The sequence below is a fragment of the Dama dama genome, chromosome 20, assembly GCF_033118175.1.
Source record: "Dama dama isolate Ldn47 chromosome 20, ASM3311817v1, whole genome shotgun sequence".
Classification (NCBI taxonomy): domain Eukaryota; kingdom Metazoa; phylum Chordata; class Mammalia; order Artiodactyla; family Cervidae; genus Dama; species Dama dama.
Genome location: NC_083700.1, coordinates 29459002 through 29479424, shown reverse-complemented (window position 1 = coordinate 29479424; position 20423 = coordinate 29459002). Strand labels below are relative to the sequence as shown.

The window sequence follows — 20423 nt, the reverse complement described above, 5'->3', positions numbered from 1 at the left end:
CATGACAATGGCTAATTTCACAATCCCAAAATGTAACATGATATATATATCACATATATGTATGTGTGATATTAATATATAATACCAAAGTATTACTCTCTATCACCATCAATTCTTTTGCAGAGGAGGAAATCTATAGTAAGCTCTCCTGATCTATTACCTAAACTATGTTCAAAGTATCAGAACATCAATAAATGTTCCTCTTATTGTAAGCAACCATTATGTTAGGGGCTGACCCGATGTGCAGGGATCCTAACTGATTATGATAGTGATACTTGAAGCACTTTCGAAAATTAAGCCCTTTGAGCCATGCTAAAATAGGAGGACCTCAAGTAGTATGTTGGTTTATCATTTGCCCCCATTTCCCCCTTAAAACTTGTATGCCCTCATACCATTGAGTTATCTGGTCCCCTTGGCTGACGAAGAACCATTAGGCGAGGAGCACTGGCATCATCCAGGGTGATATTCTTCAAGCGATTGACCAACCTATCAGGTCGTGGAGCTGCAACAGCCTTGGGGCCCTCACTGTAACAAAGTCAAGAGATGAGAATAAGCAACTCTTGGTGGGAAGAAAGTAAGTACATGCAGAATGTGTCTACTACCTAACTACCCAAATGACTCAGTGTTAATGAGGGGGGACTCTTGCCTCACCTAGCCAACTGGCTAGCAAGACAGGAGAGACAAGTTGGTTTATCTTTTTATTCCCAACTCAAGGAGAAGGAAATGGCAACCCACTCCAGTGCTCTTGCCTGGAGAATCCCAGGGACGGGGGAGCCTGGTGGGCTGCCATCTATGGGGTTGCACAGAGTTGGACACGACTGAAGCGCCTTAGCAGCAAGGTTTATTACTGTGTAGGAGCTGAAAGAATCATTTGGGTGAGGGTCATCCCTAGACCCTCACCCCTAGGTCCGCAATCAGAAAGACCAGTTCCGCAGACACATAAAACAAGGTACTGGGTATGAAAAAAAAAAACAAAACATAGAAAAGGAAAAATATGAAGAAATATTTCCAGAGATTCTTAGCTCCTCTCATGCTAACGGTGTTATTAAAACAAAAACATAGTGCCAGAAATGCTAAACTATAAAATTTAGACAATGAAGAAATAACCAGAAAGTGGCAGAAGTGAATTACAAAAAGCAGTGATGGAAAGTGAAGAAACATGATAAAGCAGAGATCACAAGAGTTAAAAGACAGTCAAAGGAGGTTACTAATGAACAACAAAAAACTCACCAGACTCGCCAAACATTACAAGCACTGCACTTGCCAGTGCGCTGATTAAGAATCACTGAGAATTCCACCTCATCTCCCGCCTGCAGCTCAATGCCATCCTGAACTTCTTTCACATGGAAAAAGAGCTTCTTGCTATCTCCTACTTCATAGTTAATGAAGCCAAACTGAAAATTTAAAAAGACAGTAGTGTAAAAAAGACACACCATAGGAGGGAAAAACTCACTTTCAATGAAACACAATGCTTGACCCTAATTAGAAGGGGATTTATAAAACATGGTGTCAATGCTGATGCCTGGGTTCTGCAAAACTTAGGGAAGAAATATATCTTTGAAATCATTGCCATCCACTCTACCACAGCCAGAGTAACAAAGGTTATCTTGTGCCTACACATATGCATGAACTAAGCTACTGAATTAAGCAAAATCAGAAAAGTTGTTACTTGAACACAAGCTTGTTCTGTTTCCTTCCAAAATCAAGCTGGGTTATGGTATTACTAGAAACAGCCATTCAAAATGTTATATTCACTGTACTGAAATTTTTAAAAAAGTCTTCTCTGAGGACTCACAGATTCCCTTGAGATCTTAAGTACCAGGAATAGTTTTGTTCGCCCAAAGTTTATTTTATGAAAACTTCTATATACATGGTTTCTTTCTTTGTGTGGTCTGCAGAAGCAGCTCTGAGCTCAAGTATGAACAACTGTTAATATGTCTTTCTATTCTGGAAGTCTCACTCTGAACTTATTTTCCCCGTTATGTTAGTTATTAGTACTACTTTTACTTTCCTTTTGCTACTATTGCCATTTTTTTCTTTCCATATAGTTTTTCAGTTTTTAATAAGCTCTTCAAATCATTGAAAAGGAAGATAAAGTGGAAATAAAAACAAAATGAATGTTGATGGTTCCTGCTTGGCTGAAAAATTTTCAAGGGTTTGGCTACCAACTCATAAAAGGATCCAACTGGACCTAGAGGTATTACCACTTACCTGATCTTTCACACATTCCACTGTAGCCCTACGCAGGGGTGTGATGTTGTAGGCCATAGTCTGTGCATTTTGGCCCAGAACACACAACTGGAACTTGACGCTCTCCCCTTTCTGTAGGCAGTCCCCTTTGTTGGCCATCCCAACTATGCCAAATGGATAGACCTCACCTTTCATATCCCCTGTAAGGAGAAACAGGTACAAAGTCTAAAAGCTAATATTTCACAACAGCCCTCTCTGTTGATGGTCCTAATAAATTTATATATAATTTGCTAAAAATATTATATTCACTAAGATTTTTAATACCTGAGAAATTCTACTTTAAAGCTTCAATAAAATCCTGAATGTTAAACACTACCATGAAAATAAAGGAAAACTTGTAGCTCATTGTCACTGTACTAGCTAATGAACAGCTATAAACCACATTTATAGGGAAAATGAAAAACTCCAACAACACTATCACTTACCATCTCATTACTTAAGTTTTAAAGCACTATGGATTGCTCACATGATCCACTGGATTATCTTCTTTCCAAGTGCACAATATGAATGAGTCAAAAACATTTCTGATCCATACGCAACTGGACATTAAACATGCCAAGCACAAGCAAAAACATGCAACTGGACATTAAACATGCCAAGCAAAAACACAATGTAGATAAATTTTTTGGCATTCCACCTCCTTTCTTTGTTCTGATTGTGGCTCTATCAAACCTAAGACACTGTTCTCTTAGACGGCCTGTCACACTTTTTCTTAATGTCAGATAGTAAATATTTTAATCTTACAGAATCCTGTCTCTGTCACAAGTACTCAATTTTGCTGTTGGCAGTAAGAAAGCAAAGACAGCATGTAAATGAACAGCTGTGGTTGTGTTTCAAGAAAACGTTATTAATAAAAACAAGTCGTCTTATTTGCTGAGCTTTGCCCTAGAATAAAAAGTTGGCTGAAGTCAAGGCAGGCTACAGACAAAAACCAGGCCAAAGGGTTCAGCTACCTATCAGTTCACCTGGATAGTGAATTCACTGAATCAACAAAAGTAGAAATGAAGGTAAAAATATCAGATGGAAGTAGTAGCTTCAAAATTGGGAATGCATTTAACCATTCTCTTGATGATTATAGAGGTAAGTGAAGATTTTCTTTTCAAACTGAGAGAAACTTTAAAACTTTGAGGAGATACTGCCAATTGAGCAAGTCATACAGAAGTATTAGAGACAACTTGACTAAGTGATATTGGTAGTAACTACCATTTATTAAACACTTACTATACTGATTCATACTTAATCTTTATAGAACCTTTTGAGGTTGAAGATATCTTCATTTTAAAAACGAAGAAACTGAGTAAGGAAAGATTTGTCTAAGGTTGTACAGCTAGCAAGTGGAAGAGCTCATGTGCAGATCTAGGTCTGTCCAGCACTGAAACCCCTGGTCTTATATTAGGTTAGCTGTCTTCCTAAAAGAGCTGTTCTCACCACCAAGTGGGGAAAATGTGATCTGTATAGTTCCAGAAAACTCTAGGCTTGGAGATTTCAGGAAAATTTCCTTTTCTACAAAACCTTGCTTTTAGACTATATTGCAAATGTTGAAGAGTAAGTGGATTAGGGGTTGGGAATGCAAAAAAAAAAGTAAGTAAAAGGGATAATCAAAGAGAGGAAAAAGGTATTTCGATGTTATCTCATGAGTTAAAGTTAGTTGCCCACACCCACATGGCCCTTTTAACGGTCTGATAATCATCATGGCATCATAGTTCAATAATGACTTGCTATAAAGTTAATTCATATTTGGAGATGTGCATGTATGAGGATACTGGTTTAACAGAAAAAAGAAATTCTTAAGAACCTCATGTGATAAAAGAACAGGTTCATCAAGGCTAATGTCCTTCTCTCAAATGACCTGCTCTTTCCACTTTATGTTCTTCTATGACTCCCAGATGGTACAAGATTTATTCTCTTTTTAAATCAAGCTATCATCTTTGGTTGGCATTTCAAACCCTCTTATCAACCTCATCCCTATGGTAATTCCGCTGTATTAATCATCCAGTGTTCCCTACTGTATTTCTATTGCAAATCTGTTGGTCTTTCTGGTATTGTTTGGAGCAAGGCATTACAGCAGTTCTCAGGGAGTTGTCAAAGACTGGGAAAAAAAGGCAGAAAAATGAAAAATAGGGAGCTGTGACCTAGAGACAAGTAGTAGGATCCTCACGGTATCCTGTAAGTAACAGACATAGTAAAATTTTACAGGAAGCGAAAATGTTTATAGAATTGAATAGTTACTAGGACATTTTGTCAATACTGATGTAAATAACCAGTGAATAATAGAGGAGAAACAAAATTGTATTAAACCCAGCCAATTGTGAATGTCTGATTATCAACCATTAAATGCATATTTTCAGTGTGAGATTTTGTTCTTAGTCTATTATAACTCAGTCAGTAGCTCACATATCAGTCATTTATTCACATAAATCCAGGCTGACCTCATTTCCAAGAAATAAAAAAAATAAAAGCCAAGCATGGGTAAGAAAATAAATCACTTCTCCTTAATTCAGTTTTTAAGGACAAATGCAACACCACATTTTTAAATCTTTGACAGGCTCATCTGAAGGTAAGGCAAATTTCAAAACATGATAGAGATGTTCTTACCTTCGTCCACGATCTCAATCATTCCTTGGTACTCGGTCTGTGTTGGATCAACACTCCTCAAGGGGCGAATGACTTTACCAGAGTAGATGGTGGGATCAGCTTCCTCAGTAATGCCATTCACTACAAAAGAAAAGCATGTATACCTCTCTCTCAACAATTACATTGAAATGCTATTCCACAGGATTAAAAATCAAAAAGCAAAAATCATCAGGACAAATGTTAATAGAGGGCTAGCTGGCTGTCTGCTAGTCTTACAATACTTTTAAACTATTATTAAAGATGTTCAAAGAATTAAGAAGTATTCATATTTAAACATGTCTCACTCTCCTTTTCCAGGTGACCAGATGTCACCTTGTTAGGTATTCCGTGGTCTCTAGAAGTAGTGGCAACCCCAACACTTATATACTTCTCCAACTTATTTTATCTTAATATCTTTCTGAACATGCTACATATTTCACTCATCTTGTTGGCCAGTTTTGTCTTATTTCTTCATTGCTGTACCCCCAGTATCTAAAACACAGCATACATCTAGGTATTTGTTAAACTGAATGAACATTCTTAACTCCCACTTCTCTAGAAAAACATCAAGAGAAAGTGTTATTTGGGGAACTGTATTACTTAAAACCCAAAAAGGAAGTTGTAAGAAATCAAAGATTCTAAATAGCAACGATTTTCTGAAGTTCCCATTATTTTTCACATTTAAACTCATTCTTGTCTTCTAGAGGAATGCCTCCCCTCCCTAATCCCATGGAAATTATCTTGGGGTTATTTTTAAAAAAGAGATATTGAACTGACAATAAACTCAAAGCAAATGACGTAAATAATCCAGAACAGTGGTTTTCAAACTTCAGTGTTCATCAGAATCACTTGAAGGATTTGTTAAAACAGGGTACCCATCTCCAAAGTTTCAGTAGGGCTGGGGTCAAAGAACATGTATTTCTTTCTTTTTCTTTTTGACAAACATGTATTTCTAACAAGTGGCTAGGTGATGATGCTGTTATCTAGGGATCACACCTGGAGAACACTGGCTTAGAACATTAGGGTTTTTGCTCCCTCTCCCCCCTTACCCTTCACCCTTTTTCCTAAACAGGCAGAGTCATCAGAAGTTACAATTCATTACCTGAGTGTGTTTTGTTCACTTTTTCTGCACTGACTTTGTTGCCTTTTCCTTTGGACAAGCTGTACTCGACCATGTCCCCCAGTTCCAGGCTATCAACATCACCAGAGAACTCACTGCAGGGGAGGGGAAGGAGATGACATTAGAATATTTACCACAAACATCAACAGAAGCAAGCAGCCTTTATTTCTTTTATTATAATATTCATGATGTGCTTACAAATTGGATAGAGTTTTAAGCACTGACTCATATGATCTTCAAGAATATGCTATGAAGAGGTACCTTTACCCCCAGATTCAAGATAATAAAACTGAGATGCTCGGAGGTTATTTTCGTTCAATAAAAAGATAGTAAAAGTTACATAGCTATTAAGAGGCAGAGCCTGGATTCAAACTGAAACCGTATGGTTCTAGGAGCCCATGCTATGGGCTATGGCTAACCAGTATGCTATAATACCAAATCAAATACACAATTCTCTGATAGCAACATATAAAACAGAATTCTTTTACTGAAGTAGACAGGGTCCTATACAATGTTCAAAGCAGATACAGGTCTTCCCGTATCTTTTGACCACGTTTTCTATATAGAGGTAAACAATTAACTTTATATACTGCCAACATTTTACCAATATGAAATCTGAGATTAAAAACTATGTAGCCACCCAATATTAATATTTTTGACTCCAAAACCAAAGAATGGAAGCTCCAAGTTCCTAAAAGGCAATCCTTACCTGTAATGGAAAAAGATTTCCTTATCATGATTGGCTGTTTCAATAAATCCAAAATTATCCTTCAAAGTTGCCACATAACCCAAGAGCCTCTTGGAGTTCGAATTACGACCTAAGAGTCGCACACAAGTTGCAATCTGCTGTCCAGGCCTCTGTTTGTCACTAATACTAAATTCAACCTGTGAAAAATAAGGATGCTTACTATGACATTTCCACACTAAGTGGAAATGACAACTCCCCCAGACCTTGCTTCCCACTTAAATATTCTGTATAAATAATTTGGTGGAACAGAACTACTTCTACTTCTCATTCCATTTTCTATAAAGATCAAGTTGTTCTCCAGTGTGTATTCCTTATAGATGTCAATTTCTCTAAAGGAGGTCAATTAGAAAACCAGACATTCCAACCAAGTACAACAAAAAATTAACTGCAATGTAAAAACCTTTGGTATGATTTTACTTTGATCTTTCAGTGACTGTTTTAACTTTCTTACCAATATTATTTATTTTAAATAAGGTAATTCTTTTGACATATCTAATGCTTAAACATTAACTCCTCAAAAATCTTTTAACAAAAGTTTGCTAGACCCTATTCTAATTGAATAAACTGCTTTTAAATAGGAAGATGTTCATATATTAAACTTGTAAGCACAAAAGAATTGTAGCAAAACTTGATAAAATTTAAAGAAACCATTTTTCAGGATTTAAGATTAAGATGATAACCTTTAAGTCTCCCTCCCTCTCCTTTCTCTGGTAAGAAGAATTATCTTGCCTTGTCTCCTATTTGAGGAGAAGTAGATCCTTCCACATCCTTGGCTTGAAAAGCAATAGTCAATTTCACTCCACAATCATCATAAGCAATAACGCCATCCTCAGCTTCCTAGAGAGACAGAGACAGAAAACAATGCAAAGAATCAAGAACAACTGAACAAACACTATCAGCACCATTGCAGCTGTTACAGAATCCTGACCAGAGAACCGGCAGGGGTTTCTTATCTAGGGTTCTCCAAAATACATGTTTTTCGTATGAATAAAAATACAGTCTTACCTTAACTCAAGGCCAACTCAATCTGCTGTAATTTGGTCTTAAAATCTTACCCTAATTTTAACATTGAGGAGGGAGAACTTACTGACAATATGTCTATGCTAGTTTTCACAGCCAATCAGAAATCACCTCGCCCAAAGAAAAAGCCCTATCTTCCTGTTAAACTAACTAGTGCTTTATAAAGAAACCTTGAGACTTTCTCATCTGTACCTCTATTCCGTGAGGAATATCCTTTCCTCATTTATCTCCACCTGTTAAATGTCAATGTCCTTAGTGAAACTGTCCCAGATGCTGCCAGTTTAAAAATTAACTTTTGACAAAGATCCCTTACTGACCTTTTACAGTAGCATTAAAATTGTTTGAATTAACCTGTTTCTATACAATTCTTAATCTGTTACTTTAAGAGCAAAAATAATCTTATGGATAGCTTCATATTTAGATTCAGTGGGTTTTTTAAAAAATGGGGAGTTCCAACGTGTGAATTCAGTCTACCAAAATTTCAAAGTTTTAAATTTCTTGGATGACAAACACTATCATTTCAGATGAGTGATTCTAAATTGGGAGTGATCAGGAGACATTTGGCAGATTCTGGAGACATGTCACACAGGGGGAGAAAAGATACTGGCCTCTAGTGAGTAAAAGCCAGAGAGGGATGCTGCTAAACATCCCCAAATGCAAAGAACAGCTACCCACCTCTTCCTACCCAAAGAACTATCCAGCTCAAGATGTTAATATTGCTGAGATTAAAATCTTTGCTTTAGATTGATTCACTGTTCATATTATAGGGGATTCTGAAAGACTAACACTCCATTACTGTGTGCACAGTGGTTTCCTTTAAAGAGAAGAGACAAACTGCAAAAATCATTTTGATTAAAACTTACCTTTTCTTTGCCTTTATTTGGGCTAGTGGTTTTAGGATTCGAAAAAGTGGCCTCTTTTTCTACAGTGCCCAGAAAACGATGATCTGAATGGGAGTGGAACGAAACCGTGCCCTTGGGAAGTTTTTTAATCCTAATAGCATGATTTCTTTGGGCAGAGAGCATATCCTACAAATGATAAAAAAAAAAGTAACTTAAAACTGAAAAAGGAAAGACCAAGAAAACCTCTCATACTTTTCACAGAAACTACTCACAGGAACCACAGTAAACTCTACTTCATCTGCAATATGAAGCTGGTTCCCATCCAGAATTTCACTGAAGTGGAAGAACATACGAGCATCACGATCCACACACTTGATGAAACCAAAACCATCTCTCATGGCAGCAATTACACCCTGAAACCAAAGTAATACTGGCTGTGAAGACTGTCAAGACCACATTCAAGTTTGGAAGTATCACATTAATTTGTTAGGAATTAAATATCCAAATCTTATATCCACATTAAAAAATTTCCATTTAAATACAAATTCACTGATTTCAATAAAATAATCTCTAAGCAACTGAGACTCCCCAGATGCTACTCCTTGGCCAATAAACAGTAGAAAAATTATTTCTGAAGTAAATGTATGTAGCATATTCCATTTAACTTTTTTTTTTCCATTTATTTTTACTAGTTGGAGGCTAATTACTTTACAATATTGTAGTGGTTTTTGCCATATATTGACACGCATCAGCCATGGATTTACATGTGTTCCCCATCCCGATCCCCCCTCCCGCCTCCCTCCCCATCCCATCCCCGTGGGTCTTCCCAGTGCACCAGCCCTGAGCACTTGTCTCATGCATCCAACCTGGGCTGGTGGTCTGTTTCACCCTTGATAGTGTACTTGTTTCAATGCTATCCTCTCTGAACATCCCACCCTCGTCCATTTAATTTTCAATTGTCAAAAATATTCTGTTTTACAAGATGAGGAAACTGAGGTCGAAAGAGGTTAGGTAATTTGCCCAAAGCACATAGCTACTAAGTGGCAAATAATGGATTCCAAATAATGCCCAAGCTTTATGACACTGTAACTTCCAGAAATGAAAAATCAAAGGAACAATACTTCAAATACCTCAAAAGTCAATTAAAGGCAACTTCATAACCTCAGTTTCAAAAATCTTTTGACTTTAGGCACAGGTGGACTTAAATTTAGGTTTGAAATAAACTATATAAAGTTCCATTCCATCCTCATGTTTTTTTTCCTTCATATTAAATTATCAGCTCTGTAAGGGCCTTATATCCAGAATAACTGGACATGACAGGTACATGAATAGTTACTGAAACACAACTATAATCAACACACCAATGACTTACATATTACATATTTACATATTACAGAGATGATTACTCTATAATCAGTTTTGAATATAGCCTAAGCTACATTCTGACATTTAATCCTTGCTAAATCCTGATGATGTTCTCCATACTGTAAAGCAAAACAGATCTAGGAAACTTTTTTTTTTTAAAACACTGCAAATGTCAAAGAAGATCAGCTCTCCTAATGGTTAACAAAAGTCTCAAGAAACTTCAATTTTCATTGAACATATCCAGTCCGACTGACAACACTGTGAAATATTACAGATCAGCAGTCCCCAACTTTTTTGGCACCAGGGATCCATTTCATGGAATACAACTCTTCCAAGGACCTAGAGGTGAGGGGTCGGGAGGGGGTTCAGGATGTAACATGAGCAATGGGGAGCAGCAGATGAAGCTTTGAGAGCTTGCCTGCTGCGCAGCCTGGTTTCCTAACAGGCTAAGGACCAGTCCACCGCCCTGCTGTAGCTATTAACTAAACAGCACCAAATGTATATTACATTTGATAAAACCAATTCATGAAAGCTGAACTTTTAAAATGTTTGGGCAACACTGGCATACATCATTTACAGACATATATTCACTAATAAAAAACTGCAAGTCCTACTGTAAAAACAAAACCTACTTTGTGGAGGATTTTATGGAACAATCTGGAAAAATCTACTTTCTACAAAGATGAACTTAAATCAACTCAGTCTTCATATTTAGGGTGTCAAACCAAGATTGATTCAATGTCTATATTCTTAATCACCTTAATAAGGTAACTACCCAATATTGTCATGTCTCAAAGAATTTTCAACACCATATCACAAACTTATATATAACATCATCCCACCTACCTTCCACATTGGATATGAATCTAATAATGTCTGATACTTACCATCTCTCTGGCTTCATTAGTGAACTGAAATGTATTTGATAGAACTTCTATGTTGGTTGCTCGTTCTAATTTGTCACGACGGTCTGTTGAAATATTAAACCTAACGTGGTCACCTTCCAACAGGGTCACCTTGGATTTTGTATCTTTGTCTCCAAAGGGAAGTTCTTTAGGAATCACAAAATCAACTTTGATGCGTCCTGGCAATGGGTCATTCTGATGAGAAGGAAAAACTATTTTAGCTGGAGATTTCTCATCCTTCCTAGTTCTAAGTCAAACAGAAGAACACACAGTAAACCCATGTTATTTATAATAGATAATTCCCTAAAGGAAAAAAAGGTGTTGAAAACCTATGTTCAGTTTGAAAGCTTTTGTGTTCTGTGGTCACATGACACAACCATGAACTCATGATACTGCAGTTAAGATCCTGCACTCTGATACTGAGAGATTTTATTTAAGGAAAAAAAATTCAATCTCTTATGTTTTACATTTCCTTAACAATGATACCACTGGTCTCATCTCTTCACTCCACCCAGACCCCATACATACAAAAAAGCCCAACTGGGGCCCAAGCACACACACATGAATTGTTTTCCCCCCATCTAACCAGCATTTTTTTTTTTTGGTCCCTTTCTTCATATCACCCAGTTAAAACAAACAAACAAACATATTCATGAATGTACCAATGGTTTCCTATTTAGTTTTAATTCTACACATTAAATACTTAATACTTATCACAAAATTACATTAATTGAATATAATAAAACTTCTATATACCACACCACATTACTCTATTTCTGATGAGGCAAAAGATGACTCTCCTGAAAAAGACTATTTACCTGGTTTTTACTGGGTACTTTGGGGATAACTTTGGTTACAGTTCCTTCAAAATGTTCAATGCTGATATCTTCAAAAATGACTGTTCCTTGAGGCAAAAGTCTGACATCTGTTGCAACTTCTTTACCCTAAATCAGAAGGGAGCAAGGGGGGCACACATGTCATTTTAAGTGTTTCATAAATTTTAACTATTTATCTTAAAAGGTCAAAGTCAAGTTATTTAACTATCTTACATTTCGGTCCTTGATTGTGAATTCCACGTCATCTCCAGGCTGTAAGGATTCTAAGTCACCCTTAAATTCACTATAGTGAAAGAATATCTCCTTTACAATATCGCCTCTTTCAATAAAGCCAAACGCCTCCTAGAGGCAAACAAATATGAAAAAAAAACAGCAGGAATATTAAGCACTATTCAGCATATATATTTATGATTACAATTAAGAAGTCTTTTCAGTGGCAACATTATTATTTGGTAAAGTCTAATATTAATACTAATTAAATGGCCATTTTAAAGAATATAATCAGTAACCAGATTGCTTTTGAAGTTAATATTTTTTAAAGGAAAAACAAAGAGGAAAAACAAAGCCTTGGGTTTTAAAGACTTAACACAGCCAAACAAAAAAAACTCAAGTTTGTCAAATTTGATGACACTTACTTTCATGGCACAAACTACTCCCTGATAGCGAGCTTGTTTCTTTTTCAACAGCATAATATTACGAGCACTTACAGCACCAGTACTGGAAAAAAAAGAATCAGGTGGCGATGGTGGGGAACAAAGAGGGGTGGAAAATGCATTGATTTGGTTAGATATGATGACTTTAGAGAAACAATAATTTTCTAAGCCCTCAAGACTTCTGCATCATCACTAATATAAGATTTTCTAATACACAATCCTTTTCATATAGCTTCACATGCAAAGGACTTCTGCCCAAACTTCCTAGCTTTTTAAACTGGGCACATTTATATGTAACCGTTTTTCTTTTGGGCTGTTGAAAATAAGTCCACAAATTGGTTGCCATCAGATGGGGAATGCTAAGGTTTTAGAGAGGCTATTACTTGAACAAACATGGAGTAGGAATTATGTATTGCAAACAAACATATGAGGAAACAGAGATAAATAAAAGATGGTCCTGTTTGCAATGAATACTGTAGTAGCTATCCTATCAATCATACAGCAAAGAAACGTGTAATGCAGTGATTATAGGAGATATTTGCTATGCTTTAAAAAAGTGACATTCACCTCCACTGAAAAGAGAGGAGACATATGTTGCTAAACTGGCCCCATGTTTGAGCAGCAGCATGTAAATCTGATAGTGACCCCACTGACTGTAGCCCACCAGGCTCCTCTGTCCGTGGAATTCTCCAGGCAAAAATATTGGAATGGGTATTCATTCCCTTCTCCAGGAGATCTTCCCAACCCAGGGATTGAAGCCAGGTCTCTTGCATTACAGGCAGATTTCTTTACTGTCTGAGCTACCAGGAAGCCCTTAAAGATGGCACAAATTGTCTAAGATGGAAGAGTATTTGTTGGTGTTGTTTTTAAGATCTTCAGACCAAGCTATTGGTCTTATTGCTTCCCTTAATTCTTCATGGACAGAGTGTAGCCCAATTGTGCTTTTTATTTCAGAAACTTAACAGATTAACAGAAGATGCTGGAAAAATCCTACGTGCTTTCGCAACTCACTACAGTGAAAAGGTCTTATGTAGAGCCAGATTTGGGATTGAAATGTCAATTTAAAAGCTGTGTGACTTTAGGCAAGTTACTTTATGAGAACATACCTCACTTTACACATGGAAGACTTATCAGGTAAGGCTGTTCTGAGGATTAACAACTGTACATAAATATTTAGTACAAGAGCTTAGCACATTCAAGACTTTATTTAAAGCCCTTTCATTGGCTCCCCATCCACCTCAAGCCCTATTTCCTACTTAAGATTAATTTGAGGCCTCAGACCATCCATACCTGTAACTCAATCTGATTTCTTCTAGTCTCACAAGAGGTAACGCTCAAGGCTAAAAATTCTGCACACACCTGGAACTTTATTCTGTACTGCCACTGAAAGTCCATTCCCAGCAACTTCTCCTATTTTTAAGTTCCCTTTGTGCTTGTATCTATCTTTTCCAGTCTAAACTAAAAATAACCATCCATGGGCTTTCTTAACTACACTTTCCTTAACTGCTTATGCCAAGGAATTCAACAGCTCTATTTCCTGCCTGTCACTAGCTTGTTTAGATCTATACATAAAACTACATATTTAATATCTTTACCCACAGACACCTCAAATTCAAAATGCCAAAATAAGCATAATTCTTCTCCCACCCTTAATCTCTGCTGTACCTCCTAAGTCCAGTTACTGGTATCATTAGCTGTCCAGTAGCCCAAGCAAGAAAAATGGCATTTGGGACTCCTCTTCCCCTAGATCTAATAAACACCTCTATCAAGTTATTAAAGTTGGTGACTTTTTTTCTCTTATGTGACTTGAGTCCTATACCCTACTACCACTTGCCTATCCATATTAGACCTTTATCTTTCATATTAATTCTCACATCTCTGCCTCTTGTCTAGAGCATCCCTACTCTCCAAAGCCTAACATCCCCACCACTTCCAACAATTGAAACCATACTTCCCCAATTAAAATCCTTCAAAGATTCCTGTTACTAATGAATAAAGTTCAAACTTCATCTTTCTATGATCCAGTCAATTCAATCAACTCAAACTTTTGGCCATTTCACCCAAACGCTACTTCCTTTATCCAGAATGTTTTTCTCATTTCCCTAGTGACTCCTCATCTCAAAGTGTGCCTCAAGCACTGCTGTTTGGCAAAACTTTCACGGATCTCCAGTAGAGATCCGTGAAAGTTCTGATCATGTTTTAATTATCCTCCTATTTCTGACACCTTGCATAGTGTTTATCAAAGAACTGATGCTCAAATGTTTAGCTGATGAATAAAAATGTAAAAGATCATGAAAATTATCCAGCTTTACAAGTCAGGTTTTTGACTCACTTCAAACTTCTTACTGCAAAAAGAAAAAATCCACTTAAATGGGAGAAAAGAACTTACTGTTTATTGTTATCAATTACAAAGTTTATTTTATCTCCAGTTTCCAGCTGAACATTCCCTTCAACATCTTCAGGGGTGTAAGTCAGATAAAACACTTCCTGTGAATTAACAAGTTATTATTACTATATTGCAGGATGCATGTTCACTGTATAATCTGATTTACTTTGTTAAATACTTCTTAAACTGGCATTTAAAACCGAATCTCTTAATTAAATGACTTTTTGACAAGTACATTAACTTATTCATATAAACACACTTTCCCTCCAAGGTGCTGATGACTTCTGCGAGTCCACAGCTGAGCAGCAATCCAACTTCAAAAAGCTTAAACACGTGGAAGCGTTTGCCCAGAGGCTATAGTTACATTTCAAAAAAACAATTTTTATATAAGGCATTCCAAACAAAAAAAGCTGGAGTTAGTGCTTAAAAGGAACCAGAAAAAAGATCCCTTCCCACAACCCCCACAAAAAGTAAGTAAAAGAAGCATTTTACCTTAATGTTCTAACTAAGGTCACACGTGGGCAAGCTAAGACACTTGGAAGTCCTATGGATTTTTTTTTTTCTTTTTAAAGTTTTTGATTATGCTGCACTCAAAGCCTCTTTGAAACCAAATTTAAAACTGATTTTTAATCAACTGCAGCTTACGTTTTCTATTTTGAATTTTAAAGTACGCTTATAGATCACATGGTGGATCAGGCAAAGGTTTAAGAAAAATACACAAGTTTACCCCATTACGTTCGTAGCATACACTCCCTGTTGGACTCTGACCCGGGGCAGCTGGAGATTTACTCTCTAAGTTGTGAGGAACAGCGCACACAACCTACCAGTCAAAAAAAAAAAAATTTCCATTGCTAATCATTTCAGGAGCAGCACTGTGCAATATAAACTGAATTTTAATATCCTCTATACTATACACAGGGATGCATTTTAATATGATCCACAGAGGATGTCATGCTGCCAAGTTTCAAACTTACAGTACAGAAACGGACTGTAAGTATAGACTTAGGGTTATATGTAAAAACCCAAATGACTCTTGACCTGATTTTTATTTCAGGTCAAGAAATGCCAGTGCTTCTGATATAATTTTAAAATAGTAACTTATATACTATAGCTCTCTTGCGTGCAAACTGAGGAGATGGGGTGAATCTTCCTTTTCTAATGTGAAAGATATGCAAATTCAGGGCCCTAAGAAAATATAAAGCATCAAAGTCACTAACTTGTCCATTAATTCGTTCTTCAGGGAGGATTTCTTGTTTTATCTTCACCAGTTTAACAGCAATGGGTTTCCCAGTCCGCCGGTCAGATGATACTTCAAATTCAACATCATCTAAAATAAAGAGTGTTATATTTGTTGAACTAATTTTGGGAAAATGGTATCTCACTTTAAAGTTAAACTTAATGCTGCATTTGAGTTTTTTCTCTAAGTGTAGTCCCTGGATCAATGGCAGCAGCAGCAGCAGCATCACTTGAAGCACAGAAGACACGTAAATTCTCAGGGCCCACTCCAGACTTACTCAAAAACAGACTCTGGGCATCAGGTACAGCTATCTATGTTTTAATAAGCCTTGTAGGTAACTTTGATACAAACTAATGTTTCAGAACCACTGCTTTAGACTAAGTCATATCTCAGTCTTAGTTTTCATGGCACTTACACATACTACAAATGGTGCAACATGATGATGATGTGATTTGGCAAGCTTCCCCCCCTCCATTAAAATCCCTCTATACCCTCAGTTACTTCATCTGTAAAATGAGGATTAACCAATATAACACTCTTGTACAATATTTGGAATGCCAAATATTCACGTTAACACATTATTGACCAGAGACGTATCAATACATTTTTAGAGAAAGATAATCAACGTCACTGTTCAAAGTCATTAGATCTTAAAACTTATCACAGGTTCATTACACAAGTTACGACTGTCCTTATCATTCATTTTGCTCTTTTTTTGTGCCAACCCTGTGTATATTATAAATGCAAGTTTATCACCATAAAAATTTTTTTAATGATACTGCAAAATTTTGAGTGAAAAATTTTTTGGTGAATTTTACACAGATTCTTTCTCTCACTATCTGAGAGACATATATACTAGTGGCTCAGAAGATGACAGTTCTTCAAAATATAGTTCAGATGATGTGACTATTAGACCAACAAAAACACAAAAATCCTTAGTGACCGATTCTGATACAGAAAGTGAAAATGAAACTCATGGTGCTGCAGAAGCCTTTACAGGTGTGTCAGGTGTTAACTATTGAACATAATAACCCACAAAGTGTTAGTGAAATAACAGAATTAATTTCTGGCCAGCCAAAATAAAAATATCAGACACTGGTTTCTGCAAAAATCCCTCAGTCAATAATGAGTTAACTATTGCTCTAACTTTTTTCTCAAAGATATTTTAAAACACACAGAGACCTTGTAACTTCAGTCCTTTAATAAGCCACACTTTTTCTACACATGAAAGTAATTTCTATGGTGTCAGCCAAAATGAATTTCCATCTAGTCCAGTGGTGACATCGTACGAGTTATTTTTTTTTCAGCTACTACCCAAGCTAGGACCTGGCAAAACAATTAAAACTAACATTATAAAAGTTTAATATTTTACTGGCTTAAAACCTAATAGCCAAACAATCATTATTAGGGGGAGTAACAAATCTACCAAGTATTTACTTAAAAAATATTCAAAGGTATCTTTTACTCAATTACTCTTTCATCCCTCAAAAAGATCACCACCACAAGCGAAATCAGGATTCTGCTGATTTATATAGACAAATTTCAGTAATTGGTACAATGAAAAGGCCAAAACCATAGCACTGTCAAGAATACGTTGATATGCAAGAAAAATTTGGGATCAGTTTTATAAAAAGGAGAACCGACAAATTACCTCCTACTTTTAAGTCCTGCAGGTTGCCATTATACTGTGAACAGTGGAAGAAAAGTCTAGCTTGACGTTCTGAACACTGAATAAATCCATAAGAGGTTAGCAGTTTTTCAATAACCCCAGTTTCACGCAGTGCTGCTGAAGTACCATTGGGGTACCCATTATGTCCATTGTTGTGGAGAAGGTTTGGATCAAAGCTCATCTGTTTTAAAAAGAGAAAGAACTCAATACATACAGATCTGTACATTCTCTCTGTAGCATACTAAGTCTGATTAACAAATCACTGAACTTTTAATATGAAAAGGCAAAGAAAATAAAGGTAATACAAGTAAAGGGAAGATTATGTGTTTTTATTATGGAAATGTTAATTTAGCCAATAAAACATTTCAGAGGAAGTAATTCAAATTATTTTGGGGAACAGTCCCAATTTATGGTAGGATTTTCACATCCCACAAATCACATTTCTGGAGTTTAAATATTAAGACAAAAGCAACCACGTAAGTAAAAGCTGCCTTTAATTAAATTACTAAAACAAGAAGATCAGGACAAAGGCAACTAATATTCAAGAGATGGAAAACCAAACTACCAGGACATATCATTAAGGAATTTATTAATACTTATTTTGAAAGATAAATAGAAACCTTGATGCTATTTGGTAAGCCATGCATCTTGAAGGCAATTACTTAAGTTAGTAAAAAGAATAAAAGAAACCTTCTATGCAGTACTTATTTCAAACCAGAAAATGCATGCACACTCAAGTCTTTTAATGGAAGATGACTGAAAACAGTGAGTTAGACAAGAGTTTTCTAAGAACTCCAAGACAACAAAAACTCTTCAATCCTAAAAATAATCAATCACTTCATAGGCACAATTAAAAGAAGTCTTTTCATTTGCTGCAGACACTGATGAAATCTCCAAATACTGTCATTTGTTTCTGTGATTAGATAAAGCAAAATAAAACATTCTTTAGTAAAAGAGGGGCTATTTAAATGCAATGCACCTATTTAATCATCAGATACTGTCTATCACAGTGGGTATTTCATTTTATTTAAGTGAAGCATGACATAGGACAAAATCCCCAGGGAAGGTTAGGTCTATAACTGATCTACTATAGCAACATATCCACATCTTTACAACTAGTTTTAGACTTTTTCATTGAAAATTTGACTCAAGCATTTTCACTTGTTTGATGTTGGGCTTAATAAGAATATTTTTCATTAGGAAAAAAAAGACCACTGAAATTATAGAAAGATAAACCCAAGTTTCAAGTAGTTAAACACTGTGTGGGATAGCCAAATCATGCAAAACATGTGATGTGCAAAAGCCATCACATCTGTAGGTGGTTAATTCCAGTTCTTTCATGGTAGACACTGTTTTGTGCTGGATGTGTAGTAACTCATTTAATTTTTACAAAAGCCCAGGAGGATGTAATACTGTCCCTATTTCACTAATGATGAAACAGACACTGAGATTAAATGACTTGCAAAAGTCAAATGACAGAGGATTCAAAACCATATGCACAACGTGCACATATGCACAACAGACTCTAAACTAGGGCATGTCAAAGTGAAGTTACCCAGTGATCTGGTTAAAATACAAAATCTGACTCACTGACAGGGGTTTGAGATTCTCTACTTCTAACAAGTTCCCAAGGGGATACCAATGCTTTTGATTCCTGGACACCCTCTGAGTAGCAAGCCCTACACTACTAAACTTACCTTTCGAGATTCAAGGTGAAGGAAATGCTTAGGGAAGTTAGAAAGTGAGTTTGCAGGGTATTTCAATCAAACTGAGTGATGCCTCTTAGTCATGCTCTGAACACAAAGAAAAAAGCTAGGATGACTGCTTCCCTGACTTACAGATCTCTGATACGTGGGGGTCCTCTTTTGTTTTTTAGTCCCAGATGAGGTAGAAGATGAAGATAAAGGTAAAGAAAGTGAAGGAGGGGCTGCAGGAGGGGGATGAGGATCGGATGGCACAGTAAAAACGTTCTCCATCTCAAACAGCTGTGATAACATAGCACAATGTTTATAACTATCATCAGTAACAATTTAACGCACATTTGTTAGTCAACCTGTGTATCTTTACCTTTACCATTAGGTTACTTTAGCAAAATAGGAATCATTTAATCAGATTTCTACCAACAAAATAAATTATAGCATTAACATTAAAAGGTCAAACTGAAATTTTTTAAAGCACTTACTTAATCCCGAATCCACAATATTTACAGTTTTAAAAATGCTGTAAGGACTCTGGTGGTTGCTACAGTGAGACAATTGAGCCCAAAGTCTTCAAAATGTCTCACAACTTCACACAGAATCCAATTTTATCAATCACTTGCCTCCCTAAAGAAGGTTATACACAGGATAATTCAATGGTGTGTAGGAAGAAAGAATCTTAACTAGAATAAATGTATTTTGTCCAGAGATAACAATTAGCTTTTTAAATAGTTAATATGTATTTATAGAAAAGGCTTTGCTAAATTGCTTTGTCAGATCATATCACAGGTCAAACATAAAGTATTCTGAGGTTAAGAGTGGAGAGCCTCACAAGAGATTGACAGTGAAGCCCTCATTTACTTTCAGCACATTAAGTTTACATTTCCCCAACTAAGTGCACATACAAATTTAGCTATCTAGTTTAATTAAACTGCCCTCACAAACAGAAAGTGTTGAGAAAGATTCCTAGAGAATACTCTTAGATAGAAGATAATGCTAATAAAGCAAGCAAAGGCAGAGTACTGGGAGCCAACACTTCTAATCTGGGCATTAGTTCTTATACTTCCACATTATGAAATAAA

General features: G+C 36.2%; 1 protein-coding gene across 4 annotated transcripts in view; it reads right to left on the bottom strand.

Annotated features, from left to right (window-relative positions):
- Positions 1-20423, bottom strand: part of CSDE1 (cold shock domain containing E1) — a 35529-nt gene that overhangs the window by 1333 nt on the left and 13773 nt on the right. Inside the window, exons 1-18 of one of the 4 annotated variants that reach the window (XM_061121081.1) lie at positions 19483-19635; positions 17627-17825; positions 15956-16065; positions 15466-15558; positions 14742-14839; positions 12335-12416; positions 11913-12041; positions 11682-11807; positions 10846-11058; positions 8866-9006; positions 8615-8779; positions 7461-7568; positions 6693-6868; positions 5966-6078; positions 4846-4965; positions 2212-2390; positions 1231-1394; positions 393-525 (exon numbers count right to left, since the gene is read on the bottom strand). In XM_061121081.1, coding sequence (XP_060977064.1) covers positions 393-525; positions 1231-1394; positions 2212-2390; positions 4846-4965; positions 5966-6078; positions 6693-6868; positions 7461-7568; positions 8615-8779; positions 8866-9006; positions 10846-11058; positions 11682-11807; positions 11913-12041; positions 12335-12416; positions 14742-14839; positions 15466-15558; positions 15956-16065; positions 17627-17825; positions 19483-19620 — 2487 coding nt within the window. In that variant the 5' untranslated portion in view covers positions 19621-19635. Of the gene's footprint in view, positions 1-392; positions 526-1230; positions 1395-2211; positions 2391-4845; positions 4966-5965; positions 6079-6692; positions 6869-7460; positions 7569-8614; positions 8780-8865; positions 9007-10845; positions 11059-11681; positions 11808-11912; positions 12042-12334; positions 12417-14741; positions 14840-15465; positions 15559-15955; positions 16066-17626; positions 17826-19482; positions 19636-20423 lie in introns of those variants that run through there. The other 3 variants (XM_061121079.1, XM_061121082.1, XM_061121080.1) reach the window with 3 other exon arrangements.